This window comes from Sinohyriopsis cumingii, chromosome 12 (genome assembly GCF_028554795.1).
Source record: "Sinohyriopsis cumingii isolate HCF-2022 chromosome 12, ASM2855479v2, whole genome shotgun sequence".
NCBI classification, from domain to species: Eukaryota; Metazoa; Mollusca; class Bivalvia; order Unionida; family Unionidae; genus Sinohyriopsis; species Sinohyriopsis cumingii.
In genome coordinates this window covers 47,215,284-47,240,290 of record NC_142972.1, presented here as the reverse complement: position 1 = coordinate 47,240,290, position 25,007 = coordinate 47,215,284, and the positions used below count along the sequence as shown (strand labels likewise).

General features: G+C 34.9%; 1 protein-coding gene across 2 annotated transcripts in view; it reads left to right on the top strand.

Moving 5' to 3' along the window:
* The window catches only part of LOC149786398 (arginyl-tRNA--protein transferase 1-like), a 59,803-nt gene that overhangs the window by 15,002 nt on the left and 19,794 nt on the right, over positions 1 to 25,007 (top strand). Inside the window, exons 4-7 of one of the 2 annotated variants that reach the window (XM_089976819.1) lie at positions 7,127 to 7,293; positions 9,545 to 9,637; positions 17,348 to 17,509; positions 21,691 to 21,872. In XM_089976819.1, the coding sequence (XP_089832945.1) occupies positions 7,127 to 7,293; positions 9,545 to 9,637; positions 17,348 to 17,509; positions 21,691 to 21,872 (604 nt within the window). Of the gene's footprint in view, positions 1 to 7,126; positions 7,294 to 9,544; positions 9,638 to 17,145; positions 17,308 to 17,347; positions 17,510 to 21,690; positions 21,873 to 25,007 lie in introns of both variants that reach the window. The other variant, XM_089976818.1, reaches the window with a different exon arrangement.

Below are 25,007 nucleotides of genomic sequence, written 5' to 3'. Positions count from 1 at the left end.
ATATTTGAGGATAAGACTTTCTGTTATAATGAAGTAAAACTGAAAACAAAATCAGGGTAAAAGCACTATTTAATGTCACAAAATACACAAATCTTTATCACCATAAGATGCATTTGTAGCAGCAAGGAGACTGAATGTTTACTCACATGCATGCCTGTGGTTCATAATGAAGCATTTGCCCCTAGCTCATTTTACAAATCATGGATGGTTACCTGGAACTTATTGTTCTTTTTAAAAATTCTCATGGTTATAGACCAGAAGAGCTTATATGATGGTCAGTTTTCTGATGTCCATATGTCCATTTGCACAAGTTTGCTTTTTCTACTACTCCCAAAACTACTTGGGGATAGTCATGAATCGTTACACACACATTCAGTTGATCCTAAATGAAAATGGTGCTGCTCGTACATCCATTATATGCTGTTAGTAACAGCATTCTTAAAAATCCTGTTATTATTACTCTTCCTGAATGGAAAGTCATGTTTAAATAAGGTTTTTGCCAGAAGACTTCTTATAATATCTAGTTGGCCCAGACTTTAAATGATGCCACAGTGGCCACCTTAAAAATATCGTATCTCTCCCACTCGTTAATGAAAAGCAATATTGCCATGGGGTTTTAACCAGAATATCTGAAATGATGTCAAGTCGGTCCAAAATGAAATAGAGTCGCTTGTATATCCATTATGGTCACAACGGTGGAAATCTTGTTATCATTACACCTTCATGACGTAACATGATATCAACATGGAGTTATGATGGCTTGTTGGACTCAATGAAAACTGTGCTAGTATGATAACAAATATGTCCTCCACAGCAGCTTAGTTGAAAATCTTGTTATTGTTAAAGAATGTAATTATCAGAGATGGTATCAGCACTCATTATTTAAAATAAAAAAATAGTCTTATCATTAATTTCTGTTTGACCAGCAGAGCTTCAGTCCCTTTGTGGGACTGTATTTTACAAGCATCATGTTCTTTGGAGAGGGCATATATTATTCCACCAATGAAGTCCATCCATCATGAACATCAAATCTCAAGAAATCTTGAACCACAAACAATTTCTAAAAAATGAACCAAGTTATATGGCCCATGTATGACTTTGAACATTGACCTTGCCTATGGATACAGACTTGTTTGGCAGAGGCATCCATATGAACATGTTTTTCCACTGAATACATAATCTGACCATATTTATGTTAAGAACTACCTCCCAAATCCTGCCCACCCAGAATGACAAACAATTAGTCATTTTGTTCCATATGTCTTGGCATCCTACCAGTATTTGTCAATAATACAAAACCTGATTTCATTTTTCAGAAATAGATTTCAGTATAAAACTTTCAATAATTCAAAATTAAAGTTAGCTTACTTCGAAAGAAACTAACACCTAAATAATTGTATCACAAATAACTTGACACATAGGTCATTTGTAAAAATAGCCTGAAGTGATGTGAGGTCCTTGCCTTTCTGTACTAGTTTTTGCCATCCACCATCATTGTGCTGTAATATATTTTTTTAAAGTGATTTGTTTTATTTCAGTTTTATACCCAATATCTTGGTAGTAATAAGCATTGCACAACTGATCTGGAAGTGACATCACAATTTGCATCAATGGCTGTCCAGATTTTCTCAAACTCGTGTATTAATGCTGCTATGAATAATCTGTTGCTTATTTAATTCTTAAACACACACACACATGCATGCACGCACATGCACACACACACACCTATTACAAATACACCAAAGAATGGGAGGTGCTATCCATGGATGATATTAACAGAGTTTTATAAATATGAATAATAACATTATCATTGTTAGAGAATTCTTAATTTGTATTCTACAGAGATTCAAACCTGGGTCCATGGATAAACAGCACCCATTGCTTTGCTTGTAAGCACCAACCCCTATACTATCTTGACCATGCAAACATCACCAGAATAAATGATGCTACAAAGTCTGTGATAGAGGCATTTGTGCATAGCATGTTGACTAAGTAAATAGTTCCCATCTAAGTTCAGTCATTCTATATTCATTAGACAGAAATCACGTTATATAGAATTTATTTTAGAGAATTACAAATATACACCAAAGAGAATGGAAAGTGCTATCACTGGATTCTGCAGGAGAATGCTTGGTAATATTAACAGAATTAACATGTGTACATGGTCAGGATGGTATAGGAGTTGGTGCTTACAGGAAAAGCAATAGGTGCCGTTTACCAATGGGTCTGGGTTCAGATCTCCATAGAGTACAAACTAAAACTTGTCTAACTTACATGATAATGTTTATATATATGTGTGTGTGTGTGTATATATATATATATATATATATATATATATATATATATATATATATATATATATCTCTGTGTGTGTGTGTGTGTGTGTGTGTGTGTGTGTGTGTGTACACACATTCACAAATTCTGCGTGTTCTCTCCTCTTGCAAACGAAGGTAAACATGTTGGATTCATTTTGATTCAGGTCCACTTTTTCAATAAACATGTTTACAAGACCTAGTTGATTGTTGCACTTCAAACTTAATTTGAAAACAAACAAGTGTGAGATGCCTCTTTAGCCCCTCCCCTTCTTAAGCTCCTCTAAATTTTCCTATCGACTGCAGTAACTTTAGCCTTTTGCAACTTTCTTATTTTTTGTCAGACTCCCAGATCAGAGAATTTTTTACTTCCTTTTGGCAGTCCATTGGGTATTAGTACCCCTGCATGCTGGGCTAGTGTGCCATTCAAACTCATTGCATACAGTATCCACCTATTATGTCTTCGGCTGTCCAGGTTTCTGTCTAATCTGTCCTGCCAGATGACTCGCCATTTCTTATACGCATGATCAGAGGTTTGTTGCTGCATTTAGCTAGGACACATTAAAGAAGAGCTATTAAGGGGACTTGCATGGTTGGTGTTTCAGCCATGGCTGTCCTATTGTCAGCTATGCTGCTTCTTCTACCAATGCAAACAGATGCAAAACCACCTGCATGTTCAGTAGATGATGGGACCACATGTCATGGTGTTTCCCATGGGTATGTACCAACAATATGTTACCATTGATGATTGTACTTTTTCCCTTCTGATTTGCATGATATAAATTATACAGTTGTAGAAGGCTTGCAAGATGGGAATATCCAGACCAGCGTTGTCTTTGGGATTATCTGATGGTTGATAACTTTGTGACCTGGTGGAATCTTAAGCAACCCACCATTGTTTGTCCAGTACAAGACCCAGAAGCCTGGACAGTGCATATTCTGCCTTTCAGCAGCAGTGGAACCTTGCACTACGCTTTCTATCCCACAGTGCTAATTCCCAGAGTGATAAAGAGAATAAGAGATCAGAACTGCAAGGTGATTCTTTTTGCCCCTTCTAGCTGTGACAAATTCTAGGTTTGTGACCTACTTTAATCTAATGATACATGTCCACAGGAAGATTCAGGCATCTTCCAGCCTTCCCAATAGCTGAAAATGAAGGTTTTGCATTCCAGTACAGACTTATCCTTTATACTTAGCTCATATCAGTAAAATCTTGTGCAGAAACAGTTATAAAGAAAATTTCACAAGCTATGAGTCCATCCATTTTGAAGTGTATGCAGGGTTCCTATGCTACCGGGAAACTGAGGAAAAAGTCTTGAGAAATTACACAAATTTCCTTACTATGAAAAGTCATTGAAATTTGCAAATATTGATGAAAGTCGGGAAAAACCCGGAATTTTATGCCACCATTTGATGGCCAAAACAATTACGTAATTGAGTCATAACTGAACTGATCGTGAGTTAAATTTAACGAGTTTTGACCAGGATATTCGGAGGTTGCAGTATAGATCATTTGGTTGTTTGCCATAAACATATTTGTTGAGTCAATCCAAACGCTCATTGAATTACATTCGTCTAGTAGACTTGTTTTTTTTCTCCACAGACAGCTCAATATCCGTATCTTTTCTTTATGAAAACCAGTCTAGCATCACAAGAGGTCAGTATGGTGACAGCAAAGTGTAACTGGTTACCAGATAGCCTAGCAAACTTAAACATCGTTAAATAGAGTCATACCTGCATGAAATCGATATGAAAATGATTTATGTTCTCAGAAATTGCGAGTATTAAAATTATTATGTGTTTAATCTGCTGAAAGACAAATAAAATGATGGCATTGATGAAATATGGCCTGGTACTTATGATTTGCATTGGTAGTCGCAGGAGTTCACAAATTTACCAACCCACAAGTTCATGACATCATAGCAGTCACATGATATCAATAATAACCCAATTCAGATATTTTAGAAAAACATAAATATTAAAGGAAAATTGTAAGCTGATTGTAATAAAAATAATAGTACGAAAGGACTCGAAATTATTTAGATTTATGCCAAGAACAACTACCGGGATTTTTTGTTGTATCACTTCACTACCATGTTGACATGTGTTCTCTGCTTGATGACTTGGACTGGCCAGATTGCTGCTGACAGATTTCTTGTCGTTGTTTGAAATAAACATGTTGAGAATTATATGTTCTGTCTGGTGTTTACAATGATATCTGACTTTCATTTAATATAATTTAATTTTTGTACAGCAACATTAAAAAGGAGTTTTTGTTTATAGCACATGACTATTGAGGTTTGTGAAGTCGTGTGACTAGTGATGCAAATGGTGAGTACCTGGTCAGGTTTAATTTTGTCTAGTATGTCAGCGGATTAAAGACATAACAATTATAATCTGTGGCTTTTCTAAGCAAATAACGTATTTTCCTATTGATTTCTTGCAGGTATGAGTCGATATAACATCATTTAAATTTGCTAGGCCTGCTGGTAAGCGACTAATATGGTGGCACTAAATTGCAAATTTTCAATTGCAATTTCTCTGACCCCACATCATAATCTAAATGTTGTCCAAGATGTCGAATCTCTGAGCTGAACTTTGGTGCGAAACTATTACACTGTGACATGTAGTTTAGGGCATTGGTTTCATATCGAACTCTGGATAAATGGAAAATTGTCATCCATTGTATTATGTATTAAAAAAAACGATATGAGTCCCATTATCAATACAGGATTGTGGACTGGTTTATCAAATTGCAAGAAGACAAGTTGATTTACAGAAAATTCAGTCCTTGTTTATACAGCAGTTATAATTTTGAAGGTCTTTTGTCAAAATTTAAATCAACCCTTTTATATATTTTATATATGTTTTTTAAGTGATGGATTTTTAACTAAATCATCTTAAGGAGTTTAGGTTGTTGGAAAAATCTTGTTTGTGTTTTTTATGGCACATATAAATTCAGGGATAAACTTTTTGTTACAAGATAAGATTCTAATACTTTGCATTTTTGTTTTTGTTGTACTGTTTTGGAAAATGTTAACTTTATATAACATTTTACATAACATGCATATACAATGCTATAGAATTCTTTAGAATTAAAGGTTTGAAAGGAAACAAAACTAATTTATGTTCGTTATGTTGTTTCCACATAGTAGCATATTGCAGGTCAGCAAAGTAAAGTTAAAATTTTTATTCTGTACTTTGTAATAATCTTGCATGCCAGTTTATAAGAATATGGTCCAGCTTGTTCCATGTGATACATTTTGAAGTTTTGTACATGATCTTCTTTTCTGACTTAGATGTTTTGGAGAGTCTTAAAATAGAAACATCTTTAGATTTAGAAAATGCATGTTTTATAAGCTAAAATGTTCTATAATTCATTCAGTAATGATCATATGTGAATCCTGAAACAATTAATTTCATCCTGGAAATGACCTGGAAATTTATCTTTAGAAAAGCATGGGAACCATATGTATAAGGGAAAGTGGCTTATCCTTTCACACATGTGCAAAAACATTGCTCATTTATGGGGTTCCTTCCCTCAGCTGGTTAATTTGTTTCTGTGGTTCTTTGAAAAGAAAAGAATCAGCATAGATCACTATTAAACACTATTGCTTGATGATTTCCTATGCCTGCATACATTATGGTAGTATAGATATAGACCATGGCAAGGATATCTCTTTTTTGGCCATTTTTTTATTTGAGCCAGTTGCAGTTACTTTTGCTGTTTTCCAAATGGATTTATAAATGGTTTCTTACCTGGCTTGACATCTCTAAGTTGAAACCTTTGTTCAAGACCTAAATCTAGCAGCTATCATACATGTCAGACTTCCTGAAGTTTTGGCTTCAGCTTACATGACTAGTGAATTGCATGCCCATTCAGCTGACAGGAGCTATATGAAGTTCAGCAGTTTAGCACACACAAAAATGAGAGCCATCTCACAGTTCTCATTTTGAGTGCAACTGTTCTATTCATAACTCTTGGCTGGCATGCACAGTCCACTTTTTCCAGCTTTTACCTTGGGGTTTAACCTCACAAAGAAAGGAAGTCAATCTGATGGGCCCAGTGGCAGTGATCCAGACATCTAGTGGACATTGTTGATGCCAGTGCAACTGATTTTACTGATTTTGCCTGGAAATGTTTCTTCACCAAGAAACCATGAATGTTTCTCTCAGTTCAAGCCTCATAGTGGTTACAAGTTGCTCAGTTTCATATTATGTCTTTATTAGGAGAAAGGTCTTACCCTTGACTTGAGGATTCCTATCATTATATCCTCCAATAGGTTACCAGGGTAAAGGGTGGATGCTCTTGTATTTCTTCTCATCTTGCCTGTTTTCCTAATGTAATTGTGGTTTGGTAATATATTTGATGAAGAAAGGACTTTTTTTCATTAAATATTTTTCTTTGAGTATACCTACTGAATCACATTTTGGAAAAGCCCTTCCACAGCTTTGTGCAGATGCTGCCATCCTCAATGAAGCTTTAACTGATGAAAATCCAGTATGCAGGTAGCCACCTATTGGAAACAGGGGAGGTAATTATAATGGTTTCTTGGAAGAGTTTCTTTCCATAGATACTGTTATCATAGTCCATATAATACATAGTTGGAAAAGACCATTTCTTGTTTTCAAGGGTGATGGAGAGGCTGAATTAAGAATGTGGTAGAAGTTAAATGGCAGAAATATGATCAGGTGAGTATTCTCCAAGAAACATAATTTATCGTCATTTCCATTCTAGTTTAGCACGTGAGTTTTGTTTTGCAAGGTAGGTAGTGAATGTGGGGTAGTGAATCAACCTATTCATACATTTTCAGTGGTAGGTCCAGACCCAACTAAACCACCCTGTAAGAAAGCAAAAGAAATGCGTCTTGAGCGCAGGAAACATAAACTGCAGCAAAAGGTTGAATCAGTAAAGGATTCTGGAGTTGATGGAAATATTAGCAGTGGACAGGGAGGACCTCAGCCATCAACAGCTTTCAAGGTTTGCATTATGATGTATTAATGTTATAATAAATTTTATCTCGTTGTTTCTCTGTAACCTTGATAGGTACAGTATGGACAAGTATAATTTTATGAAGGCATAGTAGTTGTTCCGTAAGTTATTGTTTTGTCTTTTGTCTTTATTGTGTTAAAAAATTTTTGGGTTTTATTTCCTCAGGTAGGTGACTATTTTAAATTGCTCTTAGTCTCACCAGGAGCAATCAAAGGTATATTTAGCATTTGCTTTGCTTGTAGCAGAATAATTATATAAATCTATTATTTGTATAGGTTGCATCATTAATTCATTCTGCAAGTTTGATGCAGAAAAGACTTTAGGATAAAATTATCAGAAAGAATATTTCAACTTTATCTCCTTCTTTCTGAATTTCATCCTGTAATATTTTGTATCCATTTTGTTCACAAGTTCAAAATGGCAAACAAGCATCACAAGAATGCCATGTGTCCCCAGCTTTTTATTAGAATGTTAATATATCTCCAAGATCCTACCAAAATCGTCTTCGCTCCATTTTCCTCTACCTCCCCACCCACAAAGATGTATCAAAATCATGAGACTATTATGCACAGAAAAGTTACTTGTACATCCCCACCTCCACCCCCATCCTTTTCTCAAACTATTTTTAGCAAAATCAAATCTTATGCACATGCTGTGCATGGACAGGTGTGAATTTCTGTTTTAAATGTTCTGAGTTGGAGGGGTGGTATGGGGAATAGAGGACTAAAACCTGTAAATAATGGTCATTATTGATAATTTGCAAAATAATGATTGATTAACCAAAATAACCATCTTCAATCAAAGCATTTGCCATAAAAAATAAAAAAAAACTATAAACATGTATTTTCAAATTTTCTTCCCATGGGGGTGAACTTGAAGAATCATTTTCATCCCAGGATATAGGCCATTTTTTTTTAAACCTGCAAGTCATCTATCATTTTGACATTATTATTTTACAAGTTAAAATTCTTTTGATTTACTGGGCTAAAACAACCTTGGACTAGATTAGGGTCATCAAAAAATAACTTTTTGGCCAAATTTGTTGTATTCAGAGTTTAATTAAGAGGTGTTTCTTTAGGTAACCAGGATTTTATTTCATTATATTATAATGTCAGTATCTTCAGCATATTAAAGACTCTTTTGATTTTCACTGGAAACTTAGACCCAAAAAATAAAAAAATAATGGTATTTTAACCCAAAAGTCAACATTGTTTTAGGTTTTCCATTGGCAGAATTAAATCTTTTGTTGAGCTATTTGTTAATGGATAGAGAGATTGGCAGCAGTTTATTGACATTTTGGGTTTAATATTTTAAATGAATATACTTCTTAAACCCATTGATAGATTCCCATCCTACTTAGCATGAATCATTATAAAGGATGGAAACTTCATGCTTTCTCACCCTTGGGGTCTGTGTCACAAGCAGATTTGTGTTAAGGTTTTGGCTTATTTGCTTGTATTTCCTAAACCCCTTGATGGATTCCCATCATACCTGCCATGCCTAATTGTGAAGCCAAGACAATTCGTTCTGCGACTAGCTCACTTGTTCCTGTACCCATGTAAACAAAGTACTTATTCAGAGAAAATTTGCATTAAAATTTGATTAAAGTCTTTTATGTACTTTTATTCCCAGAACTCTTGATGGATTTTTTTCATCTTTGTCATGAATCATTATGTGACATATATGCTTGTCCCTTGGACCTGGGGTTAAAGTCACAGTGCAATCAAATTTGCATCGATGTTTTTGTTCAAGTTTGTTTTGTTGACTTATATTACATAAACTCCTTTATTGGATTTTTGTTCGCTGGATGAATTATTATGAAGTGCAGACAGTCCATTATTTGCAGGCTTATCCAGCTTTTCATCTTGGGATCAAGGTCATTTTATGTCCATGCATTAATCATGGGCTTGGTAAGCAGGCCCTGACTTTCTTGTTGTCCAAGCTTTAATTGACCTTAACCATCACTTCACCCACCTGCCAACTACAAATAAGAAATGACCATCACATAACTGTAATGACTGTAGATAAAACCTAATTATCTGAATGGTCCTTTTATATACAGATTACTGGCCATGTTTTAGTTGAATTATATAATAACTTGGAACACACACACACACACACAAACACTTTTTACCTAGTTGAAAAATTAACCTTATAGTTGTATCTCTTTTTGCAAATATTGTATTCTCATAAAATTTTGTTTTGTTTATTATTTATACAAGTAAAGTAAATATTACAGGCTGGAGGTGACAAGAACAAGAACAAAGCAAAATCTTTAGAAGACTTACTCACTGAGCCAGAACGAGCAGAAAAGTGTGCCCATAAACTAGAGGTATGTATCAGGCAAGATCATTTTTGCAATGCACATGCAGAGATAAAAGTAAAGAGAGAGAAGGGTGGATGCATTGATGGATGGACAGGAATATAAAGATTGATAAAAACTAATGAATGAACAAACATAGATTGCTAAGTAAATATATGGACAGATGGATACTGTAAGCATAAGCAATACTTAGGAGCCTTTACAATATTTCTTAACCTCATTCAACAAACATTTATTGTTTAAATATTTCAACTCTACATGATAAAAGCATCATTGGAGCTAAGACAGATGAAGAGACTTGTGACTCAATGTTTTAGCCAGGATGCACCCTTTCAGAATTTGCACAAAGTATATGCCAAAAGTGGTGCACACAAAATGAATAAAGCACATTTGTTAAAACTTTCATCTGATTCAGATGTGACAAAATGATCATTGAATCTCAGAATTGCTCAGTTGTTCATAAAAATGAACAAAATCTATCAAACCATCTTTTTCAATTGCACTATTCACTATGCTTGGACTATTTATTTCCCCAGTCTCTCAATCCCATATATGGTAAAGCTCAGCATCATCTGTAAATAGCCATCATATCTAGTAACATTTCTTGGCTGAGAGGTTAAGAAAAAGATCAATATGCACCTGAATTGCGATAGACTTTATGGAAAAATATGAAACAGACTGTGCAAAATATTGTGGTAACTTCCACATCTGCATTATTAATATATGTGATGAAAAGAAATTCTTTTAGTCCCCCCAATTCTTACAAGTACATGCTTCCAGTCACATTTGTAAACTCAATGAAGTTTTCCTAAGAAGCAAATGTGGAACAGCAGATAAATGATTTTCTGGACCCAGTATCATGCTGAAATCATGAAGTGACAAAAATTAGCCAATATAGGATGACTCTAGTGAACAAGCTGGTGAGCTCACAAAAAACAAAATGAAAGTCAAATAGAAAGTGAAACTTATAACGAAGAACTGAATTCTCCAATGGCAGACAATTGAAAATAAACAGCTACATACCCTCAAAAAATTGCATGAACGTTTAAACTTTGCAAAGACTGAAGGAGGATCATCAGATTGCTGTTAGAGTACTGTAAGAGGCATCAAAAATGGAGAACCCTTCAGTAAAGTTTATTTATTTGATTTTTCATGCAAATAACCTGTAAAATATGCTGATAATTTGTAAATAATATTGCATTTTATTATGAACTTGGCCTGTTACGATCACACCTGCAGCCCACATTATGAAAAGTGGGGTGCCTGTTTCCCTCTATGTTTTTGTCAGACCTGGCTGAAGCATTGCATATCTTTCTCCTTCATATATGTTCCCCAATCAGATTAATGTTAGGGGAATAATTCTGCTATCTTGCAAATCCAACCCTACTAAAAAGACAAAAATTGTCTTTTCTTGTCCATCTCTTATAGACAAAGGGCAGTAACTCTTGCCCTTTGCCTCCCCTTGCCACTTCCAGTTGTTGCCAGTTTTTAAGCATCACTACTGTATTAATAACAATGTACTATATACCTCCTACAAGCCAAGTCATCTTAGTCTTAAAATTGGACTATCCAACTTTAAATCTGGATTTATTGTGTTGGACGATCATTCTTCTGCAGATTATATACATTTTTCAAATTAGAGTGACTTTTAAGCTTTATGGCCAATGCATCAACTGCAAGAAACCAAATTTTTCTGAATTCAAGCCTCCTAACTCTAGATATTGACCTACCTTCCCCACCACCCATGGACAGCCTACCTGTCAGCAGCCACTTCCTGCAATTTCATGCTCAGTAGATCACCATGTTCCCTTAGAACAATTTGGTGATCCAAGTCAGTTGTGCGAGGCTTTGGATTTCACTTATCCAACCCCTCCCCTTTTCTCCTCTCCCCTCATGGATGTGCTGTCAGATTGGGAGAAGGATGCCTTTCTACAGCAGGAGATACAATCCACTCATTTTTACCAGAACCACATTTTCCAGAGTTTTATTCCAGGCTGCTTCCTATTTGGAAGGAAGATGGCAAGTTGAGGTTGATCATTGACCTGAGTCACCTCAAACAATACATTTCACCACCAAAATTCAAGGTGGAGATGGCGAGATTAATCCATCTCTCCATCCAACAGGATGAGTATGATCTCAGTCTCAATCTGAGCACCGCATTTTTTCATGTCCTTATCCACCCCGTGTCATGGATATTTCTCCATTTGCTTACCTTGATACAGTTTATCAGTTCCAATTCCTACCCTTTGGCATGAACATCAGCCATTGGAGTTTTTACCAAGGGCATGGATTGTACCGTCACCCTATTCTGATCGACTTTATCTACAATGATAGCAGCATACCTGGATGACATCCTCCATAAACATGTAAGTTCTATTGTACTCCAAGGCAGAAAAGATCTTCTCTCACATTTATATCATCTAGGGTTTCTAATGAACTGGGGAAAAGTCCAGCCTCTTTCCATCCCAACTTTTTGTCCATCTGGGTATGGAGTTTGTCACCAACCAATCAGGTATGGCTTCCTTGTGTTCGTGTTTTCAGGATCTTTAAACTCAATGAGTCTGTTTCCAACAGGACTTGCATTTCAGCAAGGGAGTTCTTGCAACTCCTTGGATTATTCAGTGTTATACAGGCGGCAGACTTGATCTCACTATGCTGTCTTTTCATGCATCCCTTACAAATGATGTTGTTAGCACAATTGCACCCATTTCCACTCGATCAAACAGTCATGATAATGCCCAAGATACAATCATTCCTGCATCAGTGGTGCAACCCAGGTTGACTGACCATAAGGATCTCGCTGGAGAATCCCCAAGCAGAAATTACTGTGTACTGATGCCAGTATGCATGATTGGTGTGTCCACCTGTTGCCAGACTTCACTGCTATCAGTAGCACATAAGAGTCAGGGAAGCAGCCTCTCCACATCAACCTTTTAGAAATTAAGGCTGTCTTCAATGCCTCTCACCAAGGAAGGATTGACTCAAAGGCAAAATGGCCCTTATTTTGTCCAATAACTCTGTGGTGGTGACCTACCTTCCCAAACGGGGGGGCACCAAATCACCCGATCTGTATGTTCAGATTTGGCAGTTTCTGTCTTAGTGTGACAATTTCAATATTAAAGTACAAATCAGACAATTCCTGGCAGTCTCAATGGCTTGGCCAACACTCTTTATAGGAAATGTCAAGACATTCACATGGAATGGTCTCTCAATCAATCAGTCTTATTTGATCAGTGCACTTTGAGGGCATCTGATGATTGATCCTTTTGCATCAAGGTTGAATCAGAAGTTGCCCACCTTTGTCTCTCCAGTTCTAGACCTAGAAGCTTGGGTCATGGATACTCCACCAATCATTTGGGAGGGGTTGTGGGCATTTGTCTACACTTCAATGGTCTTGATACCCAAAATAACACAGAAGTTATGGGGTTGGAAGTACAAGATAATTCTGACAGTCCACTCATATGGGACAAGTCCTTTGTTACTAGTCTACTCGATCTAATTCTCAAGCAGTGTCGGTCATGGGTGTTCCATCCCTACTCAGAACATCTTCATGCTTGGCTCTTGTCTGGACAGCCTTGTGAGACCAGCAATGTAAACTTTTGATTGTGAGAGAATCTCGAGAGCAAGAAGGCCCTCTATTATGAAGACTTATGAGAGAAAGTGTCGTGTTTCCAGGGAGTGTGGCCATATCAATAACATCATCCCATTGAGTGCCTCAACTGGCCAAATATTTTCTCTTGCTCCTCAAGGAGAAACACTTGGCCCTAATTGCTATCAAAGGTTTCCGTTTTGATGTTTGCAGGTAACAAGATTTCAATAATCACTGTAACCATATGTAGGGGTCACAGATCAAGTGACCATAGGCTGTGTTGCTAATGTAATTAAGAGAACAAGTTATCATTAGCATGGGGAATCCAGCCATCATCTCCTTGAAGGACACCCAATTTAGAGGTCCCTCCCCCATTACCTATTCTGTATCTGAAGGAGAAAGCAAACTTTTAAATAAATTACGTTTCTCCGAGAATACTTACCCAATCACATTACTTGAAAGTCCTCCCAACCACCCCACCAACCACCCGACTCATTAGTATATCACTCAGCTTAAAAACAAGCAGCATTTGGCAGTGGCAATGGGAGGTAATGGGCAAGAGTTATTGCACTTTATCTATATTAGACAGGAAAAGGTGATTTTCATCTTTTTAGTAGGGCTGGATTTGTGAGGTGGCAGACTTATATCCCTAATGTTAATATGATTGGGTAAGTATTTTTGGATTAACACAACTTACTTATTAATTTGCTTAATTACATATTTAATCCTGCATGTTTTATGTTGGGGGAGGGGTTGATGTAGGTTTTCAATTCACAGTTTTTTAATTACAAACAGACTAGAAGTATTTCAATGTTTTCACCACACCAATATCCATGTATCAGCACTCTTACATGTACCAAATTACACTTCAATGAATACCAGTTTGCTTTGAATTCCATAGTCACTTATAAATTAAGTCAAGTTGCAAACTGCATAGACCTAGATCTGCCAGAAGATCTGGGTCTGTGCAGTTTGTTGAGAGTAATCAGTAGAACAAAATAGATCCTAATCTACAGGTGGATTATGCTACTGCAGATCAGGATCATTGTTGTTTGCCGCTTGACTAGGCATAAAAGCAAGTATATATGGTGTTTTACCAAAGCTATATAGCTTTACCAAAGCTATATGTTATTTACATTTCTTTTATGCTTCATTTGCATTTGAAATGCATTCAGAATTTGTTTTGTTTGTGTTCTGTTTGCATTCAATGCACGTTGCATTTCAGATATCATATTATCATTGTTTGTTTATGGACACGATAATGCTTTGGATTTAATCTTTATCACTGCTATGCATTGTTTCATTTATGTTTGTAATAAAAATAGAAAGAATTCACCAAAGTAGTATTTTCCATTTTCAAAGGTTTTAAAAGGAGAGAACTTTTTTAAAGTCTTATTACTAGTTTCCTATAATAAAATGGTAAATTTGAAAATGCAAAATATAACATTAAATTTACAATGATTGAAAATATACTTGCAACTACATTCAGTGTCAAAAATATAGTTGTAGATTATTTGTCAGCAAATTTTATTTCTTGTTTCTTTTAAAAGGTTATATTGTTACAAATACTGTTGATGTTGGTCATCAGATAAAATATGTTTGTTATGTCTGCCTGAACAAAAACAATTACATGGCTTGCAATTATTGAAAAATTGTCGGTAAAGAAATTGGATTTTTATGCAAAAGGGCTTTCCATCATGGAAGTTTAATGGCAGTCTGAAACTAAGTGAATTTAAAATATATTCATTAAATGCATTTCATTATATTTTCTTTTAGTGTTCTGCATTTGCATTTGCACCCTCACTATTTAGTTCTGCTGGTCATAGACCAGAGGAGCTTATGCGATGGCCATTTGTCCATGGTTGGGCATCCCTCTTCTGGCATCTGTTACCATGTACATTACTGCTGTTCATCTTCGACTACTTGGAGGATTGCCTCATACTTTACAGGCACATTCATCCCAAGGTCTAGTTGAATCTAAATAAAACATACTTTTTGTACATCCTATATGTCTAGCATGGCAGCCTACTTAAATTACCCATTTCAGGGTGTTATGCTCCCCAAGACTTTCCCCATTTACAGCTTTTGTGCCTTGGGAAAGATCCTTGGAATGAGCCATGAGTTATAAAAATAGTAAATCTTTGCTTATTTTTCTTCTGATGTTTAAATGACCCCAACTCATTTCACTTAATGGTTGGAATATTATATGATTCTATAACTTTTCTCCCTTTGCCATGGGAGTGACAGTAGCTCAGTTCATAGAGCATTGGACTCATAATCCAAGGGACACGGGAACAATATTTGTTGAGGCTAGCCCTGGTTGGATACCTTAATGTGTCCATGGGAAAGACATGTAGCTCCCATTTCCTCACCATTATATAGACAATAATGTGTTTAAAGTGTCACTAAAACAACAGGTCAAAAGAGGGACACATTTTGATTAATAATAATAATAATAATAATAATAATAATAATAATAATAATATTATTATTATTATTATTATTTTATTTTATTTTATTTTTTTAATATATAAATATTTTTCGGTAATCTTATCTGTTTCAATTTGTATTTGGAATATAACATTATCACATCGCTACAATCTGCTCCAAGTCTTTTAGAGAACCATTAAATATGGCCAAGATGCAGGGCAAAGTTGTTTGCTCTACAGTTCTAATAGTGAAGAGAAACTTAACATACATTTACATTGCTTTCACCTATTTGGTTTGACATTAACATTTTTCACAGTTAGGAAAACTATGCGATGTCTGAAGCAGACAGCTGAATGAAAATGACTGCTTTTTTGTGCTGGTGAAATGCACTTGAAATAGTGCAGAGTGCACTAATTGTGTATGTTCTTGAAAATAAAACAAATTTTCACAGTGTAGGCTTTACTATTTTCTGAAAGGCACTTTTGAAATTTCAAAATATAAAAACACTAAAAATATATTGATCATTTTTATAAAAAAAATTACCTCATAAGTTCAGGAAGTCAAAATAACCATGCAGAGCTAGCAATCTTGTATGAGATGCATATCAGAAGTAAGGTCTAGCTGTGTAGTCTCAAGCCCAAATCAAAACCAAATAACAAAAATTTTAGGTTCTTTATACCTTTCTCTTTTTTATGTACAAATATTGGAGAATATCAGGGAGATACCTTTATTTCATTTTAAATCTCTGCATATATGCCTGACTCAGGAATGGAACCATATCTATCCCTTTGAACCACTTGTGCTCATGAGTTATGGGTTATGTCCATGGTAGGTACTATTGAATCTTAAAGTATGATAGTTTTTTGGTAATAGTTTTTTTGTGTATCTAATTTATAACCTGTTTTTGAATTTATAAAAACATATACTTCTCTTACTTCCTGTAGCATTCCAGCCTTTGGGTCTTGCACTTGGTTTGGGGCCATGGGGATATGCCCTTTAATATGTGGACATCTAGGCTTAGGGGCATATCATGTGTTTCTTAAAACATAGTTCTTGTTTGTTATGGGTATCAGTTTTAATTGTTTTGAAAAATAACTTATATGGTTATTGTCTAAATTTAGGAAAATGGGGTTGAACATTTTATTTATTTATGTTTACATTTCATTAAGTCATTAATTTGTGGTTCATAACAAGCACATAATGTATGAAAATTGGAACATCAGTTGTCATAGTAACTACATAGTATATAATCACATTTGTGTTCCATTCCAAGACAGCAGGAAAGAACTCATTGCACATATTGCATGTATTGATCTGGCCTGCTGGCCTTGGTATATTCTTGCACTATATGAAACTCATTCATTTATAGCTTGGAACAAAACACATTTAGTTTTCTGTATATATGTATTGCAAGTCATATCACATGTATGCCTTGAAATGTATATAGCACCAGTAACACATAGTTAAGCAAATATAAAGAGAAAATATCTTGTTTCAGATAAGGCTTGTAAGATCCCATCCACAGAGTCAAGAATTCCAAGGTTCATTTGATGGGTCATATAGTGTTTACCACCGCTACCAAACAACCATTCATAAAGACCCTCCCGAAAAACCCACCAAAAAACAATACACCAGATTCTTGGTGGACTCTCCTTTACAGGTTTGTTTTGTCTTTTATTGTCTTTTCTCTCTCTCTCTAGATTAAACTGGTTCGTACTCACCCGGCCTCCAAGGAATTGCGCTACAGTTACGAGGAGTCATTTGAAGTGTATCGTAAATACCAGATGGTTATTCACAAAGAAAAACCTCATGAATGCTCCAAACATTCCTATGGAGAATTTTTACTCAGCTCCCCATTAGAGGTACTCAAATTCTCTTGCCTCTGTTCATTTTCAAATAAATTTGCATGGCTTTTTCTTAGTGCTTTAAATTTTTAATGGTGCATTATCATTTTTCATTCCCTTGGGAATCAGACCTTTGATTAATAATATTTGGTTGGTTGGTGTAAGTCTTTGTTTCCAAAACCCAGTGCTAATATGTGCAAGTGAAAAGTGAATATTGTTGCCTGTTCACAGCTGAATGCATCTTTACAAGGTTTTCCTGTTTTCCATGGATTCCTCCACTTACGCAGTTATGATAGAGGTAAGATAAATTTACAGCCACACTTTTTTCTAAGAAATGGTATGGATTTTGTTATGCTACCTGTCCATGTGTGCATGTTCATCTGGCACATAACCATTTTCAATAAAGACTTAAAATCATGGGGTATCACTGGAACTGATCTTTTGAACCATCCCCTTGGGATGTAAATTTGGAATGAGGACACTTTTGTAGGATAACAGAAAAGCAAGGGGTTATGCAGCCACTCTGCAGAATTCTAGCCATTTAAATTAACCAAATTGTGGGTATTTTTCTACATAACATAAAGTTTGACAGTTTTATGCAAATAGAGTTGTCATATTATGTTGAGTTATATTTATGATTTCAAGAGGTTATTATTATCTATTTGATACATTTTTTAGTTTTAATCACATCATACAACAAAGTTTTACAACGTTTTTAAGAATAGGATGAATAAATTCAACTTTATTTGGCTGATTAAAGCTTATTACACCTTGATATTGCAACTCCAGTTAGATCCAGCTGTGTTGTCACTTGAAGTTTAAATAGTTTGCTTCACACTAAAGGTTTGACACTTGAAAATTGTAACAAAAATGACGTTTATTCGGATTTGTTATGTAAGTTGTGAAAGTTTCATTGGTAAGTTTGGGAATATACAAGAAAGAGGATGAAGCTGGTACTGCCTCAAGAATGACTTCATTCTATCAACACATTGATGGATATATTTGGGTCAGTTGTGCCCTTCCATCTGTGCATCTGTTCAGCAGTAAGTTTATCTTATAACTGGAACCAGAACTCTTTCTGCAGTGATTGAGAAAGAATGACCATATTTAGTGTGATCTTTCACATGAATGTGCACATAACAACTAAGATTTTCAGAGCCTGGATACATCCCCTGCAGCAGTAGAAAATGGGTGGTTGACATATAAGACTATAATCATAATTCCATCCACACTGATTGAGAGAGAGAGAGAAAGTAATCATATTTGGCATGACCTTTCATGGGGATGTGCACATGGCAAAGAAAGTTTCAGATCCAGAATGCAACCCAATGAAAAGGGTGGAGGGAAACAGGATGCAGTCAGAAGCCAAGATATTTCTAGTAGCTTCCATCGCTAGTTATCATTTAGTTATTTTTTCAAATCTTACACATTTTATGCTTGTGTCCTTGCTTGCCATGTTGAATAATGTGTTTAATGTTTTAGCTTGATATTTAAAGTCATGGTCAATTTATATTTAAATACATATTATTTTTTAATTGTATGTTATTTAATATAGCTATATTGTTAAACTAATGAAGATTAATTAGTTTTAATGACCTTTTGTACATAAAGCCTCAGTTAAATCAAGTAGTACTAATTTATATTAAAGTACTTTGTTCTGCTCACAATCCAGTCACTGCATCCCCAATATAGAGTGGTCTCAGTCAACCACACTCAAAGATGGCTCCACAATAACTTGGCCATATGAAGTTTTGATAAAATGCTTTTCTGATCACTGCGCCTGATAGAAAGCACTTTGACAAAGCATTTTAGTTGTGTATCTACAAAGACATCACTCCATATCTCTAAATTTCTATAAACATATTTTCCACAATAATCCAAGCCAAATTAATGTTGGAAAGATAAGGATAATATTTAATGCAACTACTTGTGCAGAGATAATGTCCCAATCAGCCAGTGAAAATGTTAAAGTTTTATACACTTCTTCCGTGATAACTCATGAACAGCAGGATCCAAAAGTTTGATTACATTATAAGCAAGAATGCAAGTTTCTGAGGGATATAAGAAGAAATCATGAAAAAGGTTGCCATTCAAACTGGACATCAAGATAATGGGAAGGGGAGTAATAGGGCTGTTTAATGGTTGATCATTTGTTTTATAATTGCATTGGGAATAATTGTTTAGAAAGAGCTTTTTCTAAAGAAGCTGTTTGCTTTTCTGTGTAAATTACCTTTACTTTCAAAATACCTAACCTCTGAAACAACATTATTCAAAGGCCTTTCAACAACAATCATGTATACAAATACATTGTGTATTATGTCACTGCTTTTTGTTGTTGGTTCAATACAAAACTCTTTTCTTCCAAAAAATAGGGACAGTTTTTATTTCATGAAACAACTGTGAAAAACATTGAAACTCAATGTTTGGTTGTTATTATTGTTCAGTTAGGAAAATATTGATGCCGTGATTTCATTGCAAGTAATAATGAAAATATTCTCATCCTTGAGAAAATCTGAGTGCCAATGAAGGAATTTTAATTTTGCTAAAGAATGGAACTTGCTTCTCCATAATAAACTGTATCTGTGATACAAAGCTTATTTAATCACCAAACACTCATTTTGCTTGTTTGCCTTATTATCTTTGATCACGTTTGTGAATAAGTAGGCTTAGTTAAGGTAGTTTAATTATATTACTTACATAATAATATTTATAATGGTGTTAGACTGATTAGTTGAAATGAGTCAGTCTGACACATGACCACGAGTGCTAGCAGGTAGGATTTACATGCCTTTTAGTTTCCCTTTTATTCCACCCCCTTTGTTTGATTTATTACAAACAAAATAATTACCAGGATAATGCAAAACAGGTCTGCTTTAAATGAGCATAACAATACAATTAATGCTTCCACAACTTGGAGATCAAAACATGGTCGGCACTAAATTAGGTTTTCACATAGCTGTGATGGAAGAATTACATTTTTTATGTTTGGATACAAGAGGGCACATTTCATTTGACAAAATTTTTTTAATTGGTATTTATTTATTAAAGTGTTGCCACCAGTAGGTACTAGTGACATTTTAATTGACTGAAATTTCATCAGATATTGATATTTATCGAGTACTGAGAATGTTTGGAAAGAAAATTTAAAAAAACATATATATTCTTATTAAAGATTAGGAATTTCAAGATGTTGAATCATTTTTGTTGATAATAAAAGTCATCCATTAAGGTTTCATTTAACAATTTTGATTGTGATTTTCTTCACATTCAACAAATGGGGCCAATTTTTGAGGTGTTCTTTTCCACTTTAAAAAAAATGGGATCTTTGCCTAACCCTACATTATAAGTGGGTTTGTGAGTTATCCAGAACAGTTTAATGAGGGAGTGGTGTAGGTGAAATGTGACATCATGTTACCATTACAGCGACATGAGACATTGCCTTTGTTTACTAGCCAATGAAAATGTTGGGAAAGCCTCATTCTGGCATTGCTGGAAATACTCCAGTTTTACCAGTTTCTTTTATGGCAAAGACCACATTGAGCCATGCAAGAGTCTGGTTAAACAATACTAAAAATATAGTGCTTTTAGATTCAAATGATCAGATTTCATTGTAACTTCAGTGTATATCTAATTTCATGCAACACAGAGAAGTTGAATTCAATTCTAAGTACTAGTTTCAGTTCTGAGTATATTTCTTTGAATGTAGAGAACATTTATGTTTTGACGCTAAGACATCCCTAAATCTTTCAAAGAATCCTAGAGGAGTCATTCCTCTTTTAAATTGAAAATCAACATTTGTATTTTTGTTCCCAGCAAACTAGCATTGATGATTGCTTATTAGAAAGAGATTGCTGAAAACTGCATAGACCAGTGTCTCTTATCGCCTAATGTGCAGGCAGCTCTGGGTCTATGCAGTTTGCTTGGACTAATCAGTAGAAGAAACAGCATAGACCCTGCTCTGTCATTGCTTAATACATGAGCAGATCAGGATCTATCTTGTTTGCAATTGGACTGACTTATATATGAGTATATATGGTAGTATCCTTAGAAACCTAATTTCTATTTTTTGTGTGGGTTATTTTTTTACACATGGATGGTTAATGTTCCATATGGATGGTTAATGTTCCACATGATTTGCTTTTTTTAAAAAAATTTGAGGCTTTTTCACTTTGCTAGCATTTTTTCATGTTCTGTTTCAGCCCAAGTATGTTGGAGGTGGTATTCCAATGGGCTATGGATCATTCCATCAGCAGTTTATTTTGGATGGAAAGATTATATGCGTGGGTGTAATAGACATCCTGCCGTACTGTGTGTCATCCAAGTATCTCTACTATGATCCAGACTATGATTTTCTTTCGCTTGGAACTTATTCAGCTCTCAGGTGGGAACATATAATATTTCCTTAAAGGCATTTTGATTATCTGCAGAGCATAATTGTAAACTTGATAGACCCAGATTTGTCATCACATAAATCGCTAGCAGGTCAGAGTATACCCTGTTTACTTAATATGATCATAGTTAATTTAAATTTCCCAGTGTCACTGATGTTACATAACTGTGATTTGAAATGTATTCAGAATTCATTTTGTTTGCATTTTGTTTGTATTTTAATTAATGTTTGCATTTTAGCAATCATCTCATCATTTTAAGCTCACCTTTGTGAAGTAGAGGTAAGTTATTGTACCACCCTTGATGTAGGCCTCATTGAATATACATCATCAGTAAATGTCAAGCATTTTTTCTTCCTCTGTCCCAGGTACCAGTTCAGAGCAGGTTTCATAGCACCTTCCCACAATGGCAGGGACTACGTTAATTGTACATATATGTTCATTGGTTGTATATTCTTGGTTAAGTGTCTGCATTTAGCTCAGTTTTTTTTTTCACTGTATAATACTGTTTTACCTGGAATTGTGAAACTTGGTGGGGGATGCATCTTGATGAATACTACAGCCTCATCACAAAATAGGTCACTATGACCTATATTTCATGTTCACTGACCATGGTTACATTTTGTGTTTTAAGTTGTATTCTCAATTGCAGTTCATGCTTGAATCATCAGACAAGATGAGTATATTAATCTCTGCTAGTACCACACTCTTGCAACAAAGGGAGGGCACCTAGCTGCATTTCACATTGAGTTAAATGTTTGTGTTTTGTGTTCATTTCTTTGTGTTACAACTCTATGGTCTTAAACTATTAACAGAAAGAAGCGAAACCAACAAGTTTACTGAAATCATTAAATAATTTATTTCTCTAAGTTACAAAGTTAAAATTTTATGGCCACTTACATTGTTATGAATTAAATCCCAAATAATTCTAAATGTCCTATCACATGTCCTAAAGTATAAAATCTCCCAAATGAATTCAGATAATCTTGAATGTTCACATGTACCACAATTATACAATGTAGAATGTCTTTCAATGAGTTCTCGATAATTCCGCTGTAGTGTATTAGTCCAATGAGTCAAAAAACACTTTGTATTTCCAAGGAATAATTTAAATAAATAATTATTCTAGAAATATATCTGAACACAACCATAAGCTTTGATCATAAATTTCCGAAGACTGATATGAAACAGGAATGAACTTTGTTACCAAATCAGCTATATATACACAAATGTCATTTGACCTGTGGCATAATAGAGTTGCTATGGATAAGCCTTTTAATTCATAAACAAGGTCCAGTCTTGAACTCAGTTCAAGTAAACCTCTTGTTTACATTTTAGAATCGTGTCAAAAATCAGATAGACACAACCCTCAGTCATGGACAAAAGTTGATTACAAAGTACAGATATAAATAACATTAGGTACTGTTCATGATAGAATCATGACACTGATGATGATATGCATTTCTGATACAACCACAACCTTACTTCAAAAAAGGCTCATTTTGACATATGTTTCATTATTTGGTGGCTTTGGTTAATATTTTATATTTAGCTCATGACCACATGTTAAATGTATACCATCCTATCTAGAATCATGAAATGTGGTGTGTTGATTCATCTTGATTAGTTCTACATCATTTTTATAAAAAGAGGCCTCGCAGATTGCTGTTTCATGCTTCAGTGATTCAGCAACAGAGTTTAAATTTTGTGTTATAAGTTCATTTATTGAGTGCTGTTTATGTTCCAATACTTAAACTTGATAACTAAAGGTATCTTTTTTACTACTACACCCATATAATCAAACAAGGTCATCATGACCTACATTTTATTAACGAGGAATGAATATTTGTTTTCATGATCATGCTGATTCATCTATGCTAGACCTAGATGCATCCTTGCCTGCTCAGAAGGTCCTTTCAGGTCACTGCAGCTGGAATTTGGAATAAATATGTTTGTTCAATGGTAAATGAGCCCTGTTAAGGACTATACATGGTATGTTGTGACATCTTACCAACAATGGATTGAATGTATGCTGTAAATATGCAGAAGTATAGAAATTAGACCTACAGACTACATGCTGCATGCATTTTCATGTGAGACCTCAAGTTACTTATTGATGCACGAGCTATGTTCTTACTGCTGACCCACACTTTAAGGTTATTCAAAGCCAGTGACTATTCACTCTTCAAATCAGGAAATGAAAGTTCTTATTATTGTTCTGTTCCTTTTATGCCCTGTTACAGTTGGGAAATAGAATGTTAGGTATGTGGGTGATGGGATGTTGGGTAGATAGGTACATGGCCTCACAGCCATGTCAGCACAATACTGGCTGTATAGTACCAGTTAAAAGTTAACATCGTACATTTTGAAAAGATCAATATTTCAGATGTAAAGATAAAAGATAGAAAAAATAATTAATTACAAAAGTGGCCAAGATCACTTTACCCTAGCTTTATTTTATGTGTCATAATGTTTCCAATGGCTACTGAGACTTGTAAAAGATGCAATGCCAGTTTGTGTACAGTTTTAGAAATCATTTTGATTAGCATTATAGTTTCCATTCTTTGCTTCATTTGGAAAGGAACAGAAATACTTTTACCAAAGATTTTTACAGAAGTGTTAAACTATTGCTTTCATATTTTTTTAAATATGTGTTTGATAAAAGCATATGTATAAAATGCAAAAAAGAATAGAATTGGAATGTATAATAAATAAAAATAGCATATATATATATATATGGGTTGCCAAGTGGCCAAGTGGTCTAAAGCACTCTCCGTCACGGATCACTGTCATCTCACCTCTGTCTGCATAGGTTCGAGTCTTGGGCTCGGCCAGTGTGGATATGTGAGAAAGCTTGCCAGTAGCTTCTTGTGGGTCGGTGGTTCTTTCCCAGATTTTCCCGGGTTCTTCCTCCACCATTAATACTGGCCGCCATGTATAGCCTATCTTGTGCTGAAAAACAGCGTTAAACCCTATAACAACAACATGTATATGTATATATATATATATATATATGCAATAAACTGACATTGAACAGTGCGAAACTGGTATCTAACTAGCCTGAGTGCTTTCGACTCTTTAATGAGTCTTTTTCAAAGGCAAATACAAAACATAGACAAGACAAACAA